The sequence below is a fragment of the Harpia harpyja genome, chromosome 20 (assembly GCF_026419915.1).
Source record: "Harpia harpyja isolate bHarHar1 chromosome 20, bHarHar1 primary haplotype, whole genome shotgun sequence".
Taxonomy (NCBI): Eukaryota; Metazoa; Chordata; class Aves; order Accipitriformes; family Accipitridae; genus Harpia; species Harpia harpyja.
The window spans coordinates 20,025,735-20,045,411 of record NC_068959.1 but is presented as its reverse complement, the minus strand read 5'-3'; the positions used below and the strand labels follow the sequence as shown (position 1 = coordinate 20,045,411).

Here is a 19,677-nt window from a genome sequence, read left to right as displayed (position 1 = left end):
GATTGATTTCTGCAGAAATCATTCTTTAACCAGGAGTTCCCTACTCCCAGAATGGCCTCAACTCAGCTAAGCTATTTAAGAGGTTATCTGGGACTCAAGTGCATTAAATTTCAGTTTCATCCTTTCAACAACAGCAATACCTTGAATTAAGTTTCATACATTGTATTTCCGTGTGATATTGACATATTCACTTGAGTTTCAGAGAGTATTGTAATTACCGATTGACTTGACTCATTCCAAATCCAGCATCTTCCTGGAAAAATACCATCTAAGCAAAAAACAAAAAACCTAAAACCCCCACAAACTACCACCAAAAAACCAAACAGATAGTGTTGAATTAAATCTGTATTTTATGCCTAATTCACAACTTGTTCAGCACAGTCACCTGAAAGAATTCAAGAAGCAGCTGCAAATCTCATCAGCAAAACACTTCAAAATAAACAGATAATTGTCTGAAAAAGGAAACAAAATCCCACTATGCTGTTCTTTATATCTCTTATATCTAGAAACATTTAGAGATTATACAGGATAATCAAAGTTTGGGGACCATTCAGTAACTCAGTTGAGGAGGATGATAGTGTGCTGCGCCACTTAGACTGCACAAGACAAACTTTTGTCTTGTTAGGAGAAAACACAGATGCCATTTGTAAAACAGTTTAGACAAGTGCCCCTAATTATCTCTTAGGATTCACAACATGTTTAAATACTCTTAGAGCATTAAAGAATTAACCAGAGAACATGTAATGTAATATAAAAGCACTCTCTCAAGTGCTATAAACATCTATAGTGTCATTCACTAATCTCTTGGCGACAACCCTGAAATTAAGGCAAGACTGTGCAATGGTGCATCTAAACTGCAGGCTTGGAAGTTCAGATATGTGACCTTCGTAAAGTCAAAATCCATCAGTTATAGCCCTTGTCCATTTATAGATAATCAAAGCTTCCAATGTGTGTTAAATACATCATCCATAATCCCTGAAGTCAAAGGTTAACAACTGTACTTCAGTAATGTGACTACAGTCTGGTGACTATTGACTATAGTTTGTTAATTATTTCATGTTGACTATTGTGCTTATTTTATAAAGGAGTAGATTTATTTAAATAGGCAATTGTTGGAAAAGCAAAGAGAAGAGTTTGAAATACACACAATTTCAGCAATGGGGAGGGGAAAACACCCTCCCCAGACTTGGACAACTACCAGAAACATTTAGATTCAAAAAAAACCTAACTTAAGAAAGATTATTATTTTCAAAAGCATCAGCATTTGCTTGGAACAACATGCATTAGACACCCATATTCTTGGAGATAACCAAAAAAAAAAAAAAAATTACGTCCAACCTAGCTGGTTACTTTAGGAAAGAGCAAGCCCTTATACCAGGTAAGATGTATTTTTAAAAGCTTTTTCTTCCACATGCTTTGTTCCTACTGTAAAAATTGACCTTTGGTTTTAATGAGCCATACACACCACTTGCCCTAGATGTCGGAGGCAAAGAACTGCACAGCCAGTGCAGCTGATGCACCGGCCTCAGGGTCTGATGCAGGAGTGGGAACCACAGAAGTTCACCCCAGGATGACAGAAGGCCTCCCAGATAGTATTTAATATTTTATGCTCAGGTGCCTATCTTCACCTGTTTAATAGGACTGTCACTTAAAAATAATAGAAAAGGTAAAATAGTCCTGCTCTTCACACTGTCTTCACCTATTCCCTCAAAATTTCCCTCCTGCTGAGGTGGGTACAGGGGAACATATCTCTCCTTTTCAACTGGTTTTAGAAGGACCAATATAGATGGGAAAACCTGAACAAATTCCAAATAATCCTGAGACAATACACACTGTTTTCATAAAATGCCATTTGACCAATTTTTTTTTGAGTACGTATTTTCCATTAGCTCCTCATTACCAATAACAGCTTATTTTTATATTATAGATCTGAATTTCCTGTTGCTTTAAAAAATGTAAATTACAAGAATTGACAGTGCACTGTAGTCTTCAGGGGTTCATCCAAGTATCTAGTTGTTGACATTCAAAACATCAGGGCTGTCAAAATGGAAGAGGGTAGTCTACTGCTTATATAAACTTAATTTCCTTGTTTCCGTTAAAAAATTATTAATTAAAAGGTAGTCTCAGCCAGGTTCAAACTCTTCACGCACAGCCAGCTTCCTCTGATCCTGCTCTACCACGAATAATTTTTTTGGCATATTTATATTCTACTCAGAAAAAAAAAAATGTATGTACAATTCATCTTACAGTGTGCTCAGGAGCAGTGGTAGCATCTTCACAAGACATCTTCCTGCAACATGAATGTGCACAGTAAACAACTGAAGCTTCACCGGTTTACTGTCTTGCAGGTTACTAGAATACCCTGGCCAAATGAAATTAGAGCTATTATGTAAAAAAAGACCCATCTGTATCACTAATTACTTTGTCATGTATTTTAAAGTTTCTAAGTCTTGATGCCTACGCTGCATTTCATTCTCTACATATATTAAGGAAAAAGTCAAGTTCTGTAGCAAGTCCATAGATAGCCAGTAAGAGGTCAGAACATGTACTAAGCAGGACCAGTTGCCCAACTTATTAGGGTATGTCTTATGTTCTTATGCTTTTCATTACCTGGGGACACAGGGCTTCAAGCTGGCTGGCTGACATGCGAACCAATTTCACACCTTCCTCGTTGTTCGAGATGGAACAGGCCAAGTTGGCAACCTGTGTCAGAGGTGGGAGAAAACAAAACACAACTGTTAGAACTAGGTTTTATTTCCCTCTGTAGGAAACTTTTTAGCCACCCCCAACAGTGACCAGTAACCTGTCATGAAATACAAAGCATCCACATTCGTTCAATTCTAACCAATTTTGAAACCACTAATGACATCTGTTCCTTCTCTAGTCATAAAATCATAACACATGAGATCATAAAACCATAGTCATAACAGGACAGACAAATCATTGTTACCACCGATTCAGTTAAGTTCTCTCCAGTAAAACATATGAAAGCATCATTGGCAGCACTTGAAGTTACAGTTAAAAAGCCCATTCCCACTTGAGTGAGACAGCAGCAACCACACAATTAAAAAAAAACAATCAAGCTCCCATGCGTCTGAGAATTAAGTATTCTGATGTCCGTAAGCATACGGATGCTCTCTTTTTCTTGAAACATTTCTATATCCTACTGCGTGTGAACCCAAAAGAACGTGGAGGCTCATCGAGCAATTCATGTATGCAAGCGTTGCAGTGGTATTGCAAAATTCAAGCTGTTTTGCTGGTGTTGCACAGAGTGCACCTCTGTGACAGGATAGAGGGATTTGAATGCGTTGGCTTCAACTACTTGGTGTACTACTTATCTAGTCAAAGACTGCCGTATCAGGCAGATGTTCCTCCAGCCCTCCATTTATGCTGCGATTCATCAAATAAAACCATTTGCTGGTACAGGTGATCTTGAAGATCCATCCACAATTCTCCAAAATTTGAATAGTATCTTGTGATACTAAAAACTTTACTCCAAAACCTTGACCTGCTGCACAGCAGCATCCATAACTAGGTCATCTTGAAACAGAGGATCTTTTGTAAACACCTGCCTTTTAAGAGCACACAGGAAGGGGACAGCACAGAATATTTTGGTAACTGAAGATATTCCTCATATCGGAGCTACTCTCAGGGGAAGGAAGTCTGAAGTAAGTTACATTTCCTAGCTGACAGGTGAATGACAAGCATGTTATTCTGAGCCATTTGAACACAGAAAGCTGTAAAAATAGCATGAAGTGAACTGAGATGAACACCGAGTACTGTCCTTTCAGAGACAGAGCAACCTGCAAAACCCCTCAGTAAATGTGCTGTAAAAGCATCACCACAAGCCAGCAGATGCTCAGTAACACCAGTGAACCAGATTTCTCCATATACTTTTCTCTATAAGCTGGGGAAATTGCATTCTCCCTTTAATTAAACTATCCTGTTCATTCATACACAAGTCATTTTGAAGTAGTATCTGCAGCTATATCACATGCTTTTCCCCCTTCCCAAGCCATTCCCTTACGACAGATGTTCCCACACAGAATACATTACTGTCCCACAAACCGTCAACCACATGCCAATATACTTGAATGCTGTTTTTCATTAAACCCATTATTAATTTTGGGACCAAAAAGCAAGTTCCATTGCAAAGCGCTCAGCCTTTTCCTCCCTCCAGTTCCAAATCAAGTTCCAAAGGATACAAAACAGTGTGCTGTCAAGAAGAGAGGTATGTTTCCACAAGTAAACAGATGCAACAGCATATATTTGGATTAAAACAAACTGAAGTTGAGAGAAAGACTGTGCAGCATCAACAAGACATAGAAAACTCTACCAACTTTCAGAAATATTAGTGTCCTACTCCTCAACTTTCTTTTGCACTAGTCTTTGTAGGCAAGACCTACATATTATGAGGCAAAGTAGCAGTAAGTCTTCAGTTCATTGCAAGGTCACGCAGCTTGCACCCAGCTTAGCCAAGGCTCTTTTCTCCGTCCTTTCTGTTACCACATTTGCTACAGTCTCCAGCTTAGTTCCTCTCTGCGTGGCACTACCACCAAACAGCTGTACTCTCTATAACGCCCTATCAGAAAGGGATTTTAGTTTGAACATAGGGGGGTTTTCCTGTAGATTTGCTATGTCTTAAATCCCTAGTTCACAGTGAGCTGTAGTATACTATGCTTTTGTTTAGAGGCTCAAAAAAAAAAAAAAACCCAACCAAAACAGAAGACAGTAAGATGCCATGATTTAAAAGTCAAATAAAGATTTTGCTGTTGTTTTAAGCACAGGTCATATTTTTGAGAAACACTAGTTTGCCAGTATTTTTTATGGTCCATATTTCCACATCGTTTCTGCCTCCACAGCAGCAGTTACAATCTCTAGGAGCGAGAAGAACACAAAGCTCTATTGAGTAGGGGCTGAATAAAAGCGACATTGAAGCACTACAAAATCAGCCTCTCCGATATCTGGAGATGTTGTGCTCTCTCTCAAGCCAAGTGTGATGAATCAAGCACAGAGAAACCCCGCTCTGTCTGAATACAGAGAGGCAAAGAAGTTTATAATTGAGTGTCCCCACCATAGTATGATGAAATTTTGCTTTTTTGCACAGTCATTTTTGAACAGTCATTTTTCTTCTGAATACCTCACTGATGGCAATTCTTCTTTAGAAATTGCCCGACTGGGACTGCCAACCTTTATGAAAGAAGCATGTGTGCTTCCCTGACTGAGGGTCTTTGGCAGTTTAAGACAATCCAACTGTTGGCTGCCACATCCCATTCTACTGCTGCGTCTCCAAATCTCAACACTTCATTTCAGCATGCTCGTCCAAAAGCAAGCTATTCGCTTTGGCGAATTAGTTTCTCTGCCAGATTAGCACACAAACTTCCCAGCAAACTATTTGCTGAACATCAGAGCAAAGTGAGCAGGTTGCAGCAGCAGAGGTGACTTCAGAATACTGCGGACATGGCTGTAAATTCACAGCAATGCAACATTTACTGCACCCATGGGAAGACTGTCAAACTATTGGAAAATGCTCACAAACCTCTTAAAATTTGAATTTAAGAAGACCTATGTTAACTAATTAATCAAGTTGTAAATGACATTACAATGAGGTATTCTAAATTATCATTCATTATCAGGTGCTCTACAGCATGAATTCTAAAATTGCATGTACCAGCTGAGGTGGATGGTTGTAGGATTAAGTAATTTAATTTCAAAACTACCTGAAAGAATCCATCATCAATAACTCCTGTATGATATTTGACAAGTAACTTCAACTCACTGTTTGTAGAGAAGATAGGGTACTACTGGCCAGTTATTTGACAGGTACACATAATACATAGGATCTTACAACTGAGACGAAGATCAACTACAGCCAAATTTGTTTTAAAGCATGCAGAGCACTTAGAAATCATACATATCTAAAACTTCCAAATAAAATAAGAGCACGTCAAACAAACAAAAATTCCCCATAAATCAAATGTAAATGAAGTAGTTGCTCCATGTCTCCAACAACGTAGCTGACTGACATAGTAAGTGGTCAGACTTGATTTAGAAAGAACACTTGTGCTTGAGAGCAAAATAGCAATTGAATTCCCACTGCATTTGTTCATTCTTACCATTCAGTATCATCAAGCCCTTTTACATAAGCACTACTGGCACAGGCATCAAAGGAGACAAAATGATCGCAAATAATATAATCAGCCATAATGAGCAATCTCTTGAAAAACGTTAAAAATACATTGGGAATGAAGACATGCTAGAGCAACTAGACTGACACAGTTCAGAGATACCTCTTGCAGCACTGACAGACCAATTTAAAAGCACCTTTTTGCTGCAATATCAAGGCTCTCCTAGTTTATAGAGTATACAACCATGTCCCAAAGATGGCTTCATGTATCCCAAAAAGCAGGATAGGCCCAAAGCAGCTGCTGATGTTTAGATGAATGGGGGTTAAGTTTACCCCCAGCGACAAACGCACCGAGCATTATCAAGAAGTGCACGGACACAACCATTTCTACAAACTGATCTAACAAACCGGTGCCAAGTAAAACTCAAAGCTGGACGAACTCATCTGGGAAGTGGGTTTCATGCACTGGTCAGTTTTTGAAACTCAAATCGGATAGGTATTAACAACAACATCAGACTACTGCAAGATGACATGATGCCTTTGGAGGAGGCATTACTTAACTCGTTCCTTCTAAAAGCAGGTACCATCTCAGGGCAAAGGGTCTATCAGGAATAAGTTATTAGCAGGGAGGTGTAATTCCAATATAAAAAAAAAAAAATTGCACCATCTGTCACAGAGCGATTCCATCTCAAATTCTAGCTATTTTGATGCTTCAGAATTTACTAATTTTAAATCAGGAAAAACCTTGACATTTCTAAAGCAGTTTTTTCCTCCATTAGTGACAATTTGTCAGCCTATGTTTGTGTTGTCAGCTGTTGTAGACAACTGCCTTGTCTGACAATAGGCAGTTTTTACCTTTTTCACCTGAAATACATTTTTGTTTTTTTTTTTTTTGAACTTCAAATTTGTTCAGATAATGACTAAGGAGCCATGTCTTCCAGCAATTCAAAGACTATAGCAGCCTCAACTACACAAGGTTGGGGTCTTTGCTAAGCTACTAAAATTACACTGTTGAAAATAATCAAGAAATACTGCTACTGCTTTGTACTTGTTAAACTTTCTCTTTGCACTGACATCCTAGCTTAGGTAGAGGGGTTACTTTACATGGAACTGTTTATTAAAGGATTGACAAATTGCTTTTTCAATAAGAGACAAAAAACGGAAGAGAAAAAAGGGACTATAATCTCTATCATTAAATCTTTTTCAAGGATTTCAAAGGCTGACACTGAGAGTTTGTATTAAAGTCTTTGCTTCATGCACCTGGATTGACTTCAGAAATGCAACAGCAAGTTTTTCCTCCTTGTTTACAGGTCATGTTTTAGGACAGCTTCTTCAGGAATTCAAGTACGCAAAGCCCTCCTAAACGGGTGCTGGATGCAATCATCCAGCAATGGTGTAATCCAAAGGAGGCTCTGTAATGTGTTTATTGTTGCATAATTTAAAGTTGTCAGAGCTGCCTCTGCCACACAGCATTGTTATAAATAAGGATTATGTATCGCTATGCAGGAGACAAACATACACTGATTGAATTCTAAGAGTCTGACTACTCTCATTTGAAACTGCAGTTGTAAAAATAGCGTTGCAGAAGTAAGAGAGTTTTCAGACTGTCTTACGATTGAAAAACATAACTTTTCGGTTTAACATTAACCAGTATCCTCTCATAACAGATGCTCATGAACCCTTATGCAAAAATAACAAAACCATACCCATTTATACACAGATACTTTGGGAATTTCAGCAACATGGAAACAAAGCTTTTCAAAGGTGTTCCTGGCATTTTAATGTCTGATTAAACTTCAAAACTTCAGCTTCTTGCTCTATTTTTTACTTTTCATTTTACAATTTCTCTGGGAATGCAAATTCCCACTTGTAAGCAGCTTAAAATCACCCATATTAAAAGTAAAAAAAAAAAAAAGAATGGAGAGACAGCCATTCAACATTTTCTTCTTGAGGACCTGCCAAAGAAAAGTGTATCTGATACTCTCACAAAATTCAAATACAGCACATCTAATTTCTTCCTCCCCCATATTAAGAAAACAGTCCAGATTCACTTCATGATGGTCAAAGCCCATGAAATTAATTTATCTGTAGAAACAACTGTTCTGGCAAACCTAAGCGGCAACTGAGGACTCTCAGAAGAGATGTGTCAATTATGTAATTTCCATCCCTCTTAAAAGAAAAAAAAGGCTCTTATTATTCAGTAAGTCCATACATTTATTAATTCACTTGTACACTACACTCAATATTCAAGACAAATGTGAGCATTTTAACATCCAGTCCTAATAGGTACTGCATGAGGGAGAAGTCTGCATTATAGCTATAATCCTATGAACTCACTAGTTTTGCAGAGGCATAGCTAATTATGAATTACGCAAAACAGTTCCACTTCTTTAATGCATGGAGGGATGGCAGGAGGACTTTGGTTCAAGCCCATAGGGACTCTGGAGCAAGTTACCGGGAGTCATGCTGTCAACTCCTCTGTGATTTTATATGACTTAAGTAGTTGCAAGTGGCTGCAGCTCCACAGAAGGTACGTTGCAAGAGCTTGTTGTGGGCAACAGAATCCCAATGTATTAACTTAAAATAGTAAAAGCCTTTAAATAAAACAAGCCGCACACAGAAAAACTCCAGATGTAAAGCACAGAGGGGAACGATGGACTAAAATTGAGATAACCGCTATTTCCAGAGCTCCGCAACCTCACACAGAAGATGACAGCAATTTTAATTTCAAGTCTGGTTATAAACACATGGAGGGGAAATTTCAGCTAGATGGAACAAAACTGGCAAGCAAAACGTTTGCAGTTTTGATTCAAAAGTTTTAGACAATAAGAAATTGGGGTTTCAGGATTTTTTATTTCAACAGGCTGGCAACTGGTTGGAAGAGGAAGGGGATCAGAGACAATATTCTGTGTACTCTGCTCCCTATAATATTGAGGCAATTGCTTAATATTTTCATGGGTAACCACTTTTGGGACCAAATCTCAAAACCTGCACCTTTCAAGTTGTATCTGTGTGTCTAAAAATCTAGTTAAGGAATACAGCTTTGCATTTGGCTGTCAACCTAAACGAGCTGTCTCCCAACAACCTCTCCAGCTACCTGGTGCCATTCTAGGTATAGCTGTCCCACGAAAGCTCAGTACAACAAGCTCCTTCCATACCCAGAGGAAATGTCTTTCTCCAACAGAATGCAACCCCACATGTTGTCAAGGTTTCATAAAGAAGGGAAATTTTTCACACAGTTGGGCAAACCCAGAGTTTCTGCATCACAACAAACTGAACTGGGCTCCATTTACTGAGCAACAAGTGCAGAAGGGAGAGCCCTTCTCTCTCTTGCCAACAGGGAAGTTTTTCAATGAAAGAGGGGGAAGAAGTGTTTGAAGGGAACTAATACATCTAGAGCATAAAATATATCCACAGTAGTAAAGTGCTAGCAGTACAGGAATACCTTTATTTCCAGACTGGTAGATTATCCTTTCTATAGACCTGACAGAGAGCAGAGCTGGTAAAGGAATACCAGTGTGCTACGTGGGCACCGTGCCCCTCGTAGATGCAGCTGTAGCAGCAGATGTAACTATTGGCACAGGAACTATTCCTTCCTCAGACAAACAAGCTGAAGTGATAAAATGTTGTTATAAGCACAAAACACATTAGTTACACAAGTCAATCTGAGCTACCATGACAGAAATCATACCACTGGTATGTAATGTAGATCTGATCTTAAGTTAAAACTTTCAAAGCGAATCCTCATCTTAGATGCTTCTTAGCAACACAAATGTTTTTCTTCGAAATAAAAGTGTTTCTAGCAGTGATATTTGGACAGTACCTGAATAATTATCCTTATCCAAAAAAGCATCTGTGTTTATCAAAGTAGAAATCATAATTCTTTCCTAGCTCATTTTGCTTATCACTCAGAGCATGCTGCATTATCATCTTACTAAAGGCTTCCAACTTGGTGCTGTTTAAACCAGTTTTTGGTGATTCAGACAACTGTTCATGGCAAGCTTAATGGTAATTATAAACACATTATGCTCTTGAAGAAGGCAACAAAATAGTAAGAGGAATGAGCTCTACACAGGCAACTCCTTGATGACAATACATGACTAATATTCCAATATTGCTAATGACTAAGATGATGAAAATCCAGACCTGCATCAAGGCTTTTAGTTATATATCAAGAATTAAAACATTTATGCCACATCTATAAAAGCTGTACCCCAAAAGCTACTTAAAAATGCTGTTGGAATTAAGACTCAAATATCTGGAAAATAAAACAGGCCAGGACTCTATTGCTTTTTACCTTCTTCTGAAGGCATCATATCAACAGCACCTGTACTCAACTGTGCTTATACTTCCTGACCTCTTTTACAGATCTCCCCTTCCCTGAAGTTTCTAAAGGAAAAAGGAACAGAGTAAACACAGGGCTGTTTCTAGAGGGGTAAAAGGACGTTAACATGGTCACCATCCCTGGAGGTATTCAAAAAGCATGTAGACAAGGCACTTCAGAACATGGTTGATGGTTGGACTTGATGATCTTGAAGGTCTTTTCCAAACTAAATGATTCTATGATTCTATAGTTTTCCAAACCCTAACTTCATTCACCTCCAAATTCTACACCCTTCACATCCCCTGTGGCGCAAGTGTTTAAAGACCAAACCCCACACTCTCAACAATCATCCAACATAATGACTGCCCCTATGGAAAAGGTATGGCAGAAATGCCTCTCCTCTTTGTAGCAGCAGCTAACCGGGATGATTTTCAAATAAAAGAATGTTTCCGAACACCCCAACAGCTGTCCAGATATGTGAGGGTTCAAATTCATCTTCAATCACTTCATCTCTCCCATCAGTTTCACTGTCAGATTACTGATTACCTGGCTTCTCCCATGTGTATTTACAATGAAATCTGGATAGAAAGATTAGCCTGAAATCTCTTATTCCTCTTCCAACGTGATTTTTAATCTCTAGCAGCATTCTACAGACCCTTTCATGCATAATTTGGTGTAGCATTAGAAGACTGGCCTCAAAAAAACCCTTACAAGAACAAAAGTTATCCTATTAAAAGGTCACTTGCCTTTACTTATGTATGATGTATTAAACTTGTATAACCAGTTTTGTTGGAAAATGGAAGAACTTTTTTTTTAGCTAAGGCTTTCCTACTTTACTGATTATGAATGTAAGGAAAGCATGCTCTATGAGTAGAATTTAATTTATTTATGAATTAGTTGACTAATAAAATGAACTTACAAGGAAAGTGCATCAGTTCTTGAAGAGTGTCAGACTTTAGAGGGCACATTAGAGTTATACTGGTCATTTACTAAAGACATCTGTTTCAAATTGCTGCCAAGGTTATCTATAGACAAATTACAGAAAACGTCGTTGTTCTTTGGAAGAGACATTTTGCTCTCCATCTTAAAATAGGAAATTAGTCTCAAGTTGGACTAACTTTGCCTCTCTTCTTCAGACCACGGCGCAAGGACATTTCCCTTGTAATACACAATTACCTTAAAAATAAAAGCAAGTAAAAGACAAACTTGAGTTTGCAGATTTTTTCCCCCTGTAAATTAGCTTACTGAACAGGAAAAATAGGTGCTCAGATACCACAGTAATGACTGATAATGAGTCTAGCCTGGAAAATGCCGAGTTTTGAGATATTAATATACCCAAAGTTCAGAAAAACGTTCCAAGTCAATATTTGATTTGGGTGTCAAGTGCTATGCTTGTCTGCATTTTTCACCCAAGATACATCATCTCTATCTTTCAGTACTGATACACACCTTTGATGGCAAGCATGAAGAAATAATATTTAAAGAATAAGAAAAGCCAGTCCACTCCTACCTCCAAAGATGCTAGTTTTATAAACTTCCTATAAACTTTGGAAATGGGGTGGCTAATAGACACAAAGGATAATCTTGTGACACCAGATTTATTTCTAGATCTGCTGGATACTCCCATTTCGTGCTTCATTTTTAATAAATGAGTAAGATGCACAAACACTGAGTGTATACCTTTATCACAAAGGTAACTAGCTATGTCCAGGTAAGTTATATCTCATGAACAGAGGATAGGCAAGCCTCAGTTTTTCAAAACCTTTGCTGTGTCTGAAGTCCAAAAGCTAGCTATTATTTTAAAACCAAGCTATGTTTTACCCACTTCAGATTTTTTTAAAAGCCTTTCACATGTAAAAAATCTGCAGCTGTTAAGACTCTCTGAAGAATATATAGGCTGTAAGGATGGACAAATCAGGACGAATTGTAGTAAAAATGCTGCAAGTGTGCAAGGCTTTGGGCTTTTGGAAAGTGGTATTTTTAGACCGAGGTCTGAAGAGTTACTCTAGGACATCGGGCTAAACAGTTAGGGCAACAGAAGGGGAAAATGTCAGCGCAAGAGGCTACAGACAGCTTATGGAGTTGCAAGTGCCCAAATGTGATTCTTTCCAAGCAAATAAATTTGCAGTCTGCATCTGTTCATGGGTTTTCACTGAAGATGAGAAAATCATCTCTCCATATGCAAGATACAACCCAGTGCATTAAAAAAAAGGCACAGAGCAGTCTTTTCAGATAAATTAAGGCAACTGGAAAAAAATTGATGCTTATGAAACATCACTGAGAGCTTTTGCCTCCCTGGTCTTACCAAGTTTGTCTGAGAAAGAGACTTAAACACAAAATTTGAGAAAAACATTGTACTGGGTTCCAGAATAAGATAAGATTATTCGCTGTTTTTAAGGAATTGCAAACTCTCCCTTACCAAAATATCCTTCAGCAAGCAAACAGCTACTAGAAGATTTTAACCTGGACTCTGTCCTCATCTACCTTTTAACTACCTAATTTCTTAAGGTCTGAGAAGCTTTTCCATTAAAACTACACAGTACACAACAGCGACAAACTGACAACCTCTTTTTTTTTTTTTTTTTCCTAAAGCATTCATTAGTGTAGCAAAAGTTTCTTAACATTTGTAGCTTTTTCACTTTCAGAGAATAGCCAGAAGTGTCACTGCAGTGACTACAGGGAGCAGTAAAAAGGCAACTGGTGCACAAGCACACTTCAAAGACTGGGAGGAACAAAAAGTCAGCATGGTGCTAAGTGACATCATTGAAAATGAGCACCAAGTTGCAGGACAGCCTAATTTCTTCTAGGGAGGAACATTAAATCTAAGGATGCCAATGCCAAGCTGTCTTTCCTTAACAGCAAAGTTACAGGTTGGAGAGCCAAGGCTACTTCACCCAGCACTGTAAAAACCACTGGAACGCAAGTACTTTACAATCTGTAAATTAGGAAAACTTTCATAGTTCACAAGTGAATTTAACGTTTTCTTACACTGGTTCGTGAAATGCTGTCTCTTCTGTTATTCGTGTGCTGCATTTAAATTGGCTTCTCAATTCCTGAATTAAACTCCTTTAACAAAATTCAGGCAGAGTGCTAGCTAGTTAATGGACTGTTAGTAGAGAGCAATTTTGAAAGCTATCTTTGAAATGTATTATTCAACTGAGAAAAGTCTCATTTTACTATTTTACTGTTACTCAGTTTTCAAAACGCAGGATAAGGGCATTAGTATTTTACTACACGAGAAACAAATTAGATGGAAGCCCTTTGGGACACAGCTTTGGTATGGTTTCTCTAGAAGATACAGACCCAGCAGGCAAATCAGGTTTTTGTGGTTATTGCACCTTTTGGTCAAATTTGGCTGCCTAGACTTTAGGAACCACAAAGCAGACAGCACTCTGCTGCCAAAAAGGGAGTATTTCAAAATCAAATTACCCAAAGCATGTGCTTGCATCTCTTTACAGCTACTTGGAAGGCCCGTAAACACCTCTGCACTGCAGGAGCAAGAACTCCCCATGCTAACCCAGAGCAGAACCAGCACTGCTACTCCTCCCATCTAGCCAACACCTGCAACAGTTTAGTATTAATAAATAAATAAATAAATAAATATCACAGTCCCCTCTAGTGGCTGGTTCACCAGGAGAGCAGCACTGACTCCTCCTGGTCACAGGACAAAGGGGTACTAAATCCAAGGTGTAAAACATCTCACTAATTCAGATGGGGATCTTCTGAGTTACCTAGTGCAGAGCAGGTGTCTTATGTGTGCTTCTTCCCATCGCTTAGCATTAAAGGACACATTCTCTTCTACATCTAAAACACAGCAGCCTGTCAATCACAGCGTGATACACAACACAGCTCCACTCTGCACTGCAGCTGTTTTGTCACATTTGATGTCTTGAGTCACTCAGCAGCATTTCTGAGGGTAGTTAAACTCCCCAGCACACTTATCTTCCACTGAAAACAGGTGGAAGCAATCACTTCTCATCTCACCAAGTGGAACATCTTCTGCTCTGCTCTTACACAATCTTTTATTGTTTCTCTGGATACCTGTAGTTGAGTTTTCTGCCCAAGAGCAGAATCATATGGGAACTTGCAAACATCCTTCTCCATTCTGACAGAGACACACTGAGACATTGTAAATGCAACCCACCCCAACCTGTCTTCCTTCACAGTAAATTTGACATCGCATACGACTCCGCAGTGGCTCTCTATCCCCTTGAGACAAAGGCTCTGCAGGAGTACTATTCCCCTTCTGTCGAAGCTAAGCACATATATTAATCCATCTACATTCATGGAAGAGGTTTATAAGCCACCCAGATCATGCTACTCATAGCTATAGTTACATTTTAGACAGCAAAAGCAATAAGCAAGCCTTCAAAAAGTTGTTGCAGCAGCATATCATTTTAGCACAACCTTTTGATGCCAGTCAGAAATATTGTTTAATGCATACTTTCAGGGGAATAGTCTTTCTTGAAAGACAGACTGTTTGGCTGAATAGAGGTTCTGTAAAACTCATTTGCAGCTTGGCATTTTGCACACAAGGTAAGGTCTGTAAAAACTGCTCTTACATCCCAGTGAGGACAGCCACCTGTTGCTTTTCAGATGGCACACATATTCTGAAGGAGCAGGGAGTAAGGGCTCACCTAGCAAGAGCAGGAGAAAAGCTTGCAGACAGAGCAGCACAATTACACCTTTGTAATTATGCCAATGAACTCCATGTGTGGACACCACGCATCCACTGAAGAGGTGGCAGAATAGGTACTGCTATTGTTATGCCAGTCAACAACTTCTGTAAACAAGCCCTAAATGTAATTTTCTAGATAAATTAGGCTTGCAACATGAAGAAGGGAAGCTTTAGACAAAACCCGCTTCAAAGCGTTTCCACCACTGCACATGGAACAGCTGTAACCTGCTGCTGAGGCAGGGCACAGCAGCACTGTCTTCCGCCTGCTGTTTTGTCGAACGTTAGTTACTTAAAATTTAGAATAAAATAACTTTGAAACTACGTGAAGATGGCATCTACACTGAAATGCAGCAGGCCAAAGATGAAGAACAGATACCTTTGAAGAATTCAAGATCTTCATTGCTTAGACAGCAACCCTGAAGAGCTGTACTAGCTTGGTGCACCCTAGACTATGGGGCAGTTGCTCACTGCACTCGAGCCCCTAAGGCTTTAAAAAAAGTGAGAAAAATATATCGGGGAAGAGTCAGAAACTACTTTTACTGATGTTCAATAGTCTTATTCTTGAATAATTTAAATCTGTCAAAGTTGTGTGAAAGTATTCCTGATGAGCCTAGGAGGCACATGGACTCAATTATAAAACACAGTGATGCTGAGAGCAAAAATACATCAACCAGTATCTGACTGTTCCCAGGTAGCTGCTGAGGTTAAGCACATGAGCCAGCTGATGCCTCAAAGCATACCGAAGTGTACAGGAGTAGTTTTTGAAGTTTATTCCTAGTGGCACGTTTCTTCAACAATACCTATAGATGTTTGTTCCTTGCCATCTAGCATCAACAGGCACAAACCTCTCATGCGAAAACAATGGCAAGAGGACAAGGTTACCAAGATGTATCCATGAATACAGGGTATGAACCTATGTTGCTCTTTGTAAATGCACTACCTGTTGGAAAACTATTACCTGTATGAGTAGGCTAATGATCCTTAATGCATTTTAGTTAAGACAGGTTGGTCCCATTTAAGCTGATCTTCCCATAGATTAGCTTTAGTCTTCAGTAAAACCAGGTTGAGAACCTTTGGGTTTTTATTAGAAAAAGGTGACAGGGATCAGTTTTGTTGTTATTGCAAGTTTTTTGTTTGTCCATTGTTTGCTCTTTACACAGACACAAGCAGGTTTTCATTCTAAAAGTCTTCACATAAAAGGCCTGTTTATATTCAGTGGTATTTTACTGAAAAGCAAAAACCTCCAGGCTTCAAGCAACAGGTCCAATTGTACAGCAGGACAGTCATGCCATAGTCTTCCTTACTCCACATCAGCATCTCCAATTAACAAATCGAGTAAAGGTAACAGCATGATATACTCACATTGCACAATATCTAAAACTACATGGGTGATGTAACAGTATCTGCTGCTTTTTGATAAGCTTACACTTTTATTTAAATATTAAATTAAATTTTATTTAAGTTCATTAAAATTTAAAAAGCAAATTCATTAGAGAATTTGCTATTTGTTTCAACAGAATTGAAAAATGTGTTTTGCCTAGTCTTGTTTTAATTTAACTAGTGATAATTTAATTTTAATTTGTACCATCTTACCTCAATCAACTTGTTGGCATGTTCACGGAAAACCTGGGCATATTCTTTAACTTCTTTTTCGTTCCCATTCTTGGCAGCTTCAATCAATACTAAAAGCGGAACATTTGTTTCCAGAAAAGAGTCTGATACGTGGTCCATAACAGCTTTGCGGAGCTAAAATAAAAATAAAAGAATGAGTTATTTTTCAGTAGTGTTCTACTGCTGTTTTCCTTTTACTGTATTAATACATAAAGCTTAAAGTACTTTTGTCATTGATCCTTCTTCCTTTGTGTGACCAAGGCTTTCCCTGCACTGCCTTGTCTATATGCTTTTTGCTTCAATTTAAATTAAATCTCCTTAAAAAACTGGATTAGTTATGTAAGTGCAAGTCATCAGTTTGGCCACAAATATTGATTTAGCAGCTCATATTGGTTTTGTCTGAGTAAATTTGCTGCTTTCCCTCAGCTGATTAAACAACATGCTGATTTAACTTTTTTATTTTTCTACTAGAATAAAAACATTTTTCAACAAACTTGATCCATATTCACATTTACTTGAAAAGGGGAATATATCGCTTTAAAAACCAAACGGACAAAAGATTGATGTTACACAAATACAGTCCTCAAAGAAAACAGGCTGAGATGAATACCATCAGCATTATAAAATATCCCTGATTATGTTCAAAATCCATAAAATGGGAGGGGTTTGGGGGGGGGGGGGTTGTTTTGGGGGTTTTTTTTGTTTTTTTTTTCAGATGTCTCTTGCCACGAGGATGGGTCAAGAATTAAACATCTTTATTACACAGTTAACGGGGGATTACACTTCCATCCCATGCTTCCCTGTGAACCAGGCTCTGGAAGCTCCTAGCTCTTAATTCACTAAATACAAGCAGGCAAGCCCACTGCCCCTAGAAACAAATGAACAGATAACATATTTCCATAGAGGGCAAACATGCAAAAATGCACTCATTTGCCTCAACAAGTACCAACTTCATATACTAATTACCTGTCTACGCAAGTCTCTGGTCTTTTTGGTCATTTTATCAATCGCAGAGTTCAGTGCATCGCTTCTTTCTTTGCGTCCAGCCTGAAAAACAAGAGACAAAGAGGTAAATAGGTATTCAGGGTCTCAACGTAAAACTAGTATTATTCATTTCGAGTACACTGTCAGCTTTTTTTTTTTTTTTAAAGCGATTATGCACACTAGAAGTAAAACCTCTACCTGCCTGATAAAGCACTCTCTTCCTGGCTGGTTTGGGCAATACAGTAACATCTGACATCTTAAGATTCTACCTTTAACACTCTTCAGCTTGCTTTCAGAAGAAAAGGATGGTTTCATAAATCTAGATGTCTTTTTGCTCCTTATCAGCCGGAGACCACATTCAACCTCTGAATTTTAGATTTCTCTTTTCTGCCAGCTCTGTCAACCACCCCACAGCTGGCACTGCATCGAGCGCAGAACAGCCCTGCTTCAATCCTCAATCTTCTACAAGCTTCAGCTGTCACGATCACCCAAGGCCAGTGGATTGCACGCAAACATCTCACATGCTGCCTTCAACCTACAGGTATGAGCACCATGCAAGCAGTCCACAGGGCTGCCTGTCCAATACAACGGTGTTCCCTTACACACCTTCATACCCAACTATCACAGAAAACTGCTCTTGAGCAGTCAGTCAAAAGCCAAAAATCAATTATCTTAAAGGTAGAATCCTTACAAAACATTTTTGGGGGATGAAATCCAACATTTCAAGTAAGTATCCAGGCCCACCCACTGAGAGCTGGATTTTGCCAAGGTTCGATACAGCAAGTTTCGCATTAGCCCTGCTGTTAAAGAGGGCAAGGGGCCAAGAAGCAATGGCAGCTTCTCTCTTTATAAGCAGAGACTGGGTTGAAAATATCCTGATTTGTATCAAATTGGGAGTGTTAGATAAAACAATGGTGATGGTCTGGTTTTGCTGGGAGTTTTTTCTGTATAATATAGCTTATATTAGAGCTTTGAAACATACTTTATGCAACCACAATCCAATTTCTGAAGTTCTAAGCCACGATCAATATAATTATCCTGTTGAGAAGAAAAAACATTTAGCAGCACTAAAGTAAGGATATGCCAGTTATCAATTCTCCAGGTGACAGGCTGGTTTGAAATACCTGGATGAGCAGCCTTGAATCTAAAACATGGAATCCACTCTACAGCAGAAATAAAAATTTAACAAAATTCGGGGGGGGGGGGGGGCGTGTAGGATGTTGTAAAGTCATTACAGTTTAATGAATTATTGAAGATTTGTCACCTCCCTGATAGAGTAATTTGATTCTCATCACAAAAGGTAACTGAAAAGTGACTGAAATTAAAACCAGGAGCTCGTTCTGACTATGCCACAGCCTTTGGCAGACCCAGCGTTGGCCCGTTCTTCACCCCACATTCAAAAATCAAAGCCAAAGTCTCTAAATAAAGTAGAGATTAATACCACTTATTTATTGAACAGTTTGCTGTTCCCATGCTTGGTGGATATGAAAACTGAAACACAGTTAGGCTAGAAAGTCCCCGTTCAGCTTGCATTGAACGTGAATGCTTTGTCCCAAGCTGCAGCTCTGGGCACGCTGGTGGCAGTGGGCACTGCCTACACCCCGAGGCAGGCAGCAAGCTCCTTGCAGCAGGCGATTCACCTGAAAACCTGAAACCTGCCAACTGGCAGCACACAAACTAAAAGCCTGCTCTGAGACATAAACCTGCAATTGCAGCTGCTTGCTCTTTCTGATGCTTTCACACCAGTTTACCTATTGCAACGTGACCATTTTACTGAACCCATGGCACTCCCCTGTACACATGGGGGGTTTTTTCCAGGAATATCTTTGGATCCAAGTTATATACTCATCTATTATGTAGAAAGCCAAACATTCAGCTATTCCAAGAAGTGCCATTTTACTTCTCCCTCGGTGCCCCTACATTACCATTTTAACGCGAAGCAGGAGCACGCTT

The 19,677-nt window shown here is 38.9% G+C and overlaps 1 protein-coding gene across 2 annotated transcripts in view; it reads right to left on the bottom strand.

The window, feature by feature from the left end:
- CTNNA1 (catenin alpha 1) overlaps positions 1–19,677 on the bottom strand; it is a 120,263-nt gene that overhangs the window by 32,282 nt on the left and 68,304 nt on the right. For both annotated transcript variants that reach the window (XM_052816211.1, XM_052816212.1), the window contains exons 8-10: positions 17,707–17,787; positions 16,723–16,875; positions 2,611–2,703 (exon numbers count right to left, since the gene is read on the bottom strand). In XM_052816211.1, the coding sequence (XP_052672171.1) occupies positions 2,611–2,703; positions 16,723–16,875; positions 17,707–17,787 (327 nt within the window). The remainder of the gene's footprint in view (positions 1–2,610; positions 2,704–16,722; positions 16,876–17,706; positions 17,788–19,677) is intronic.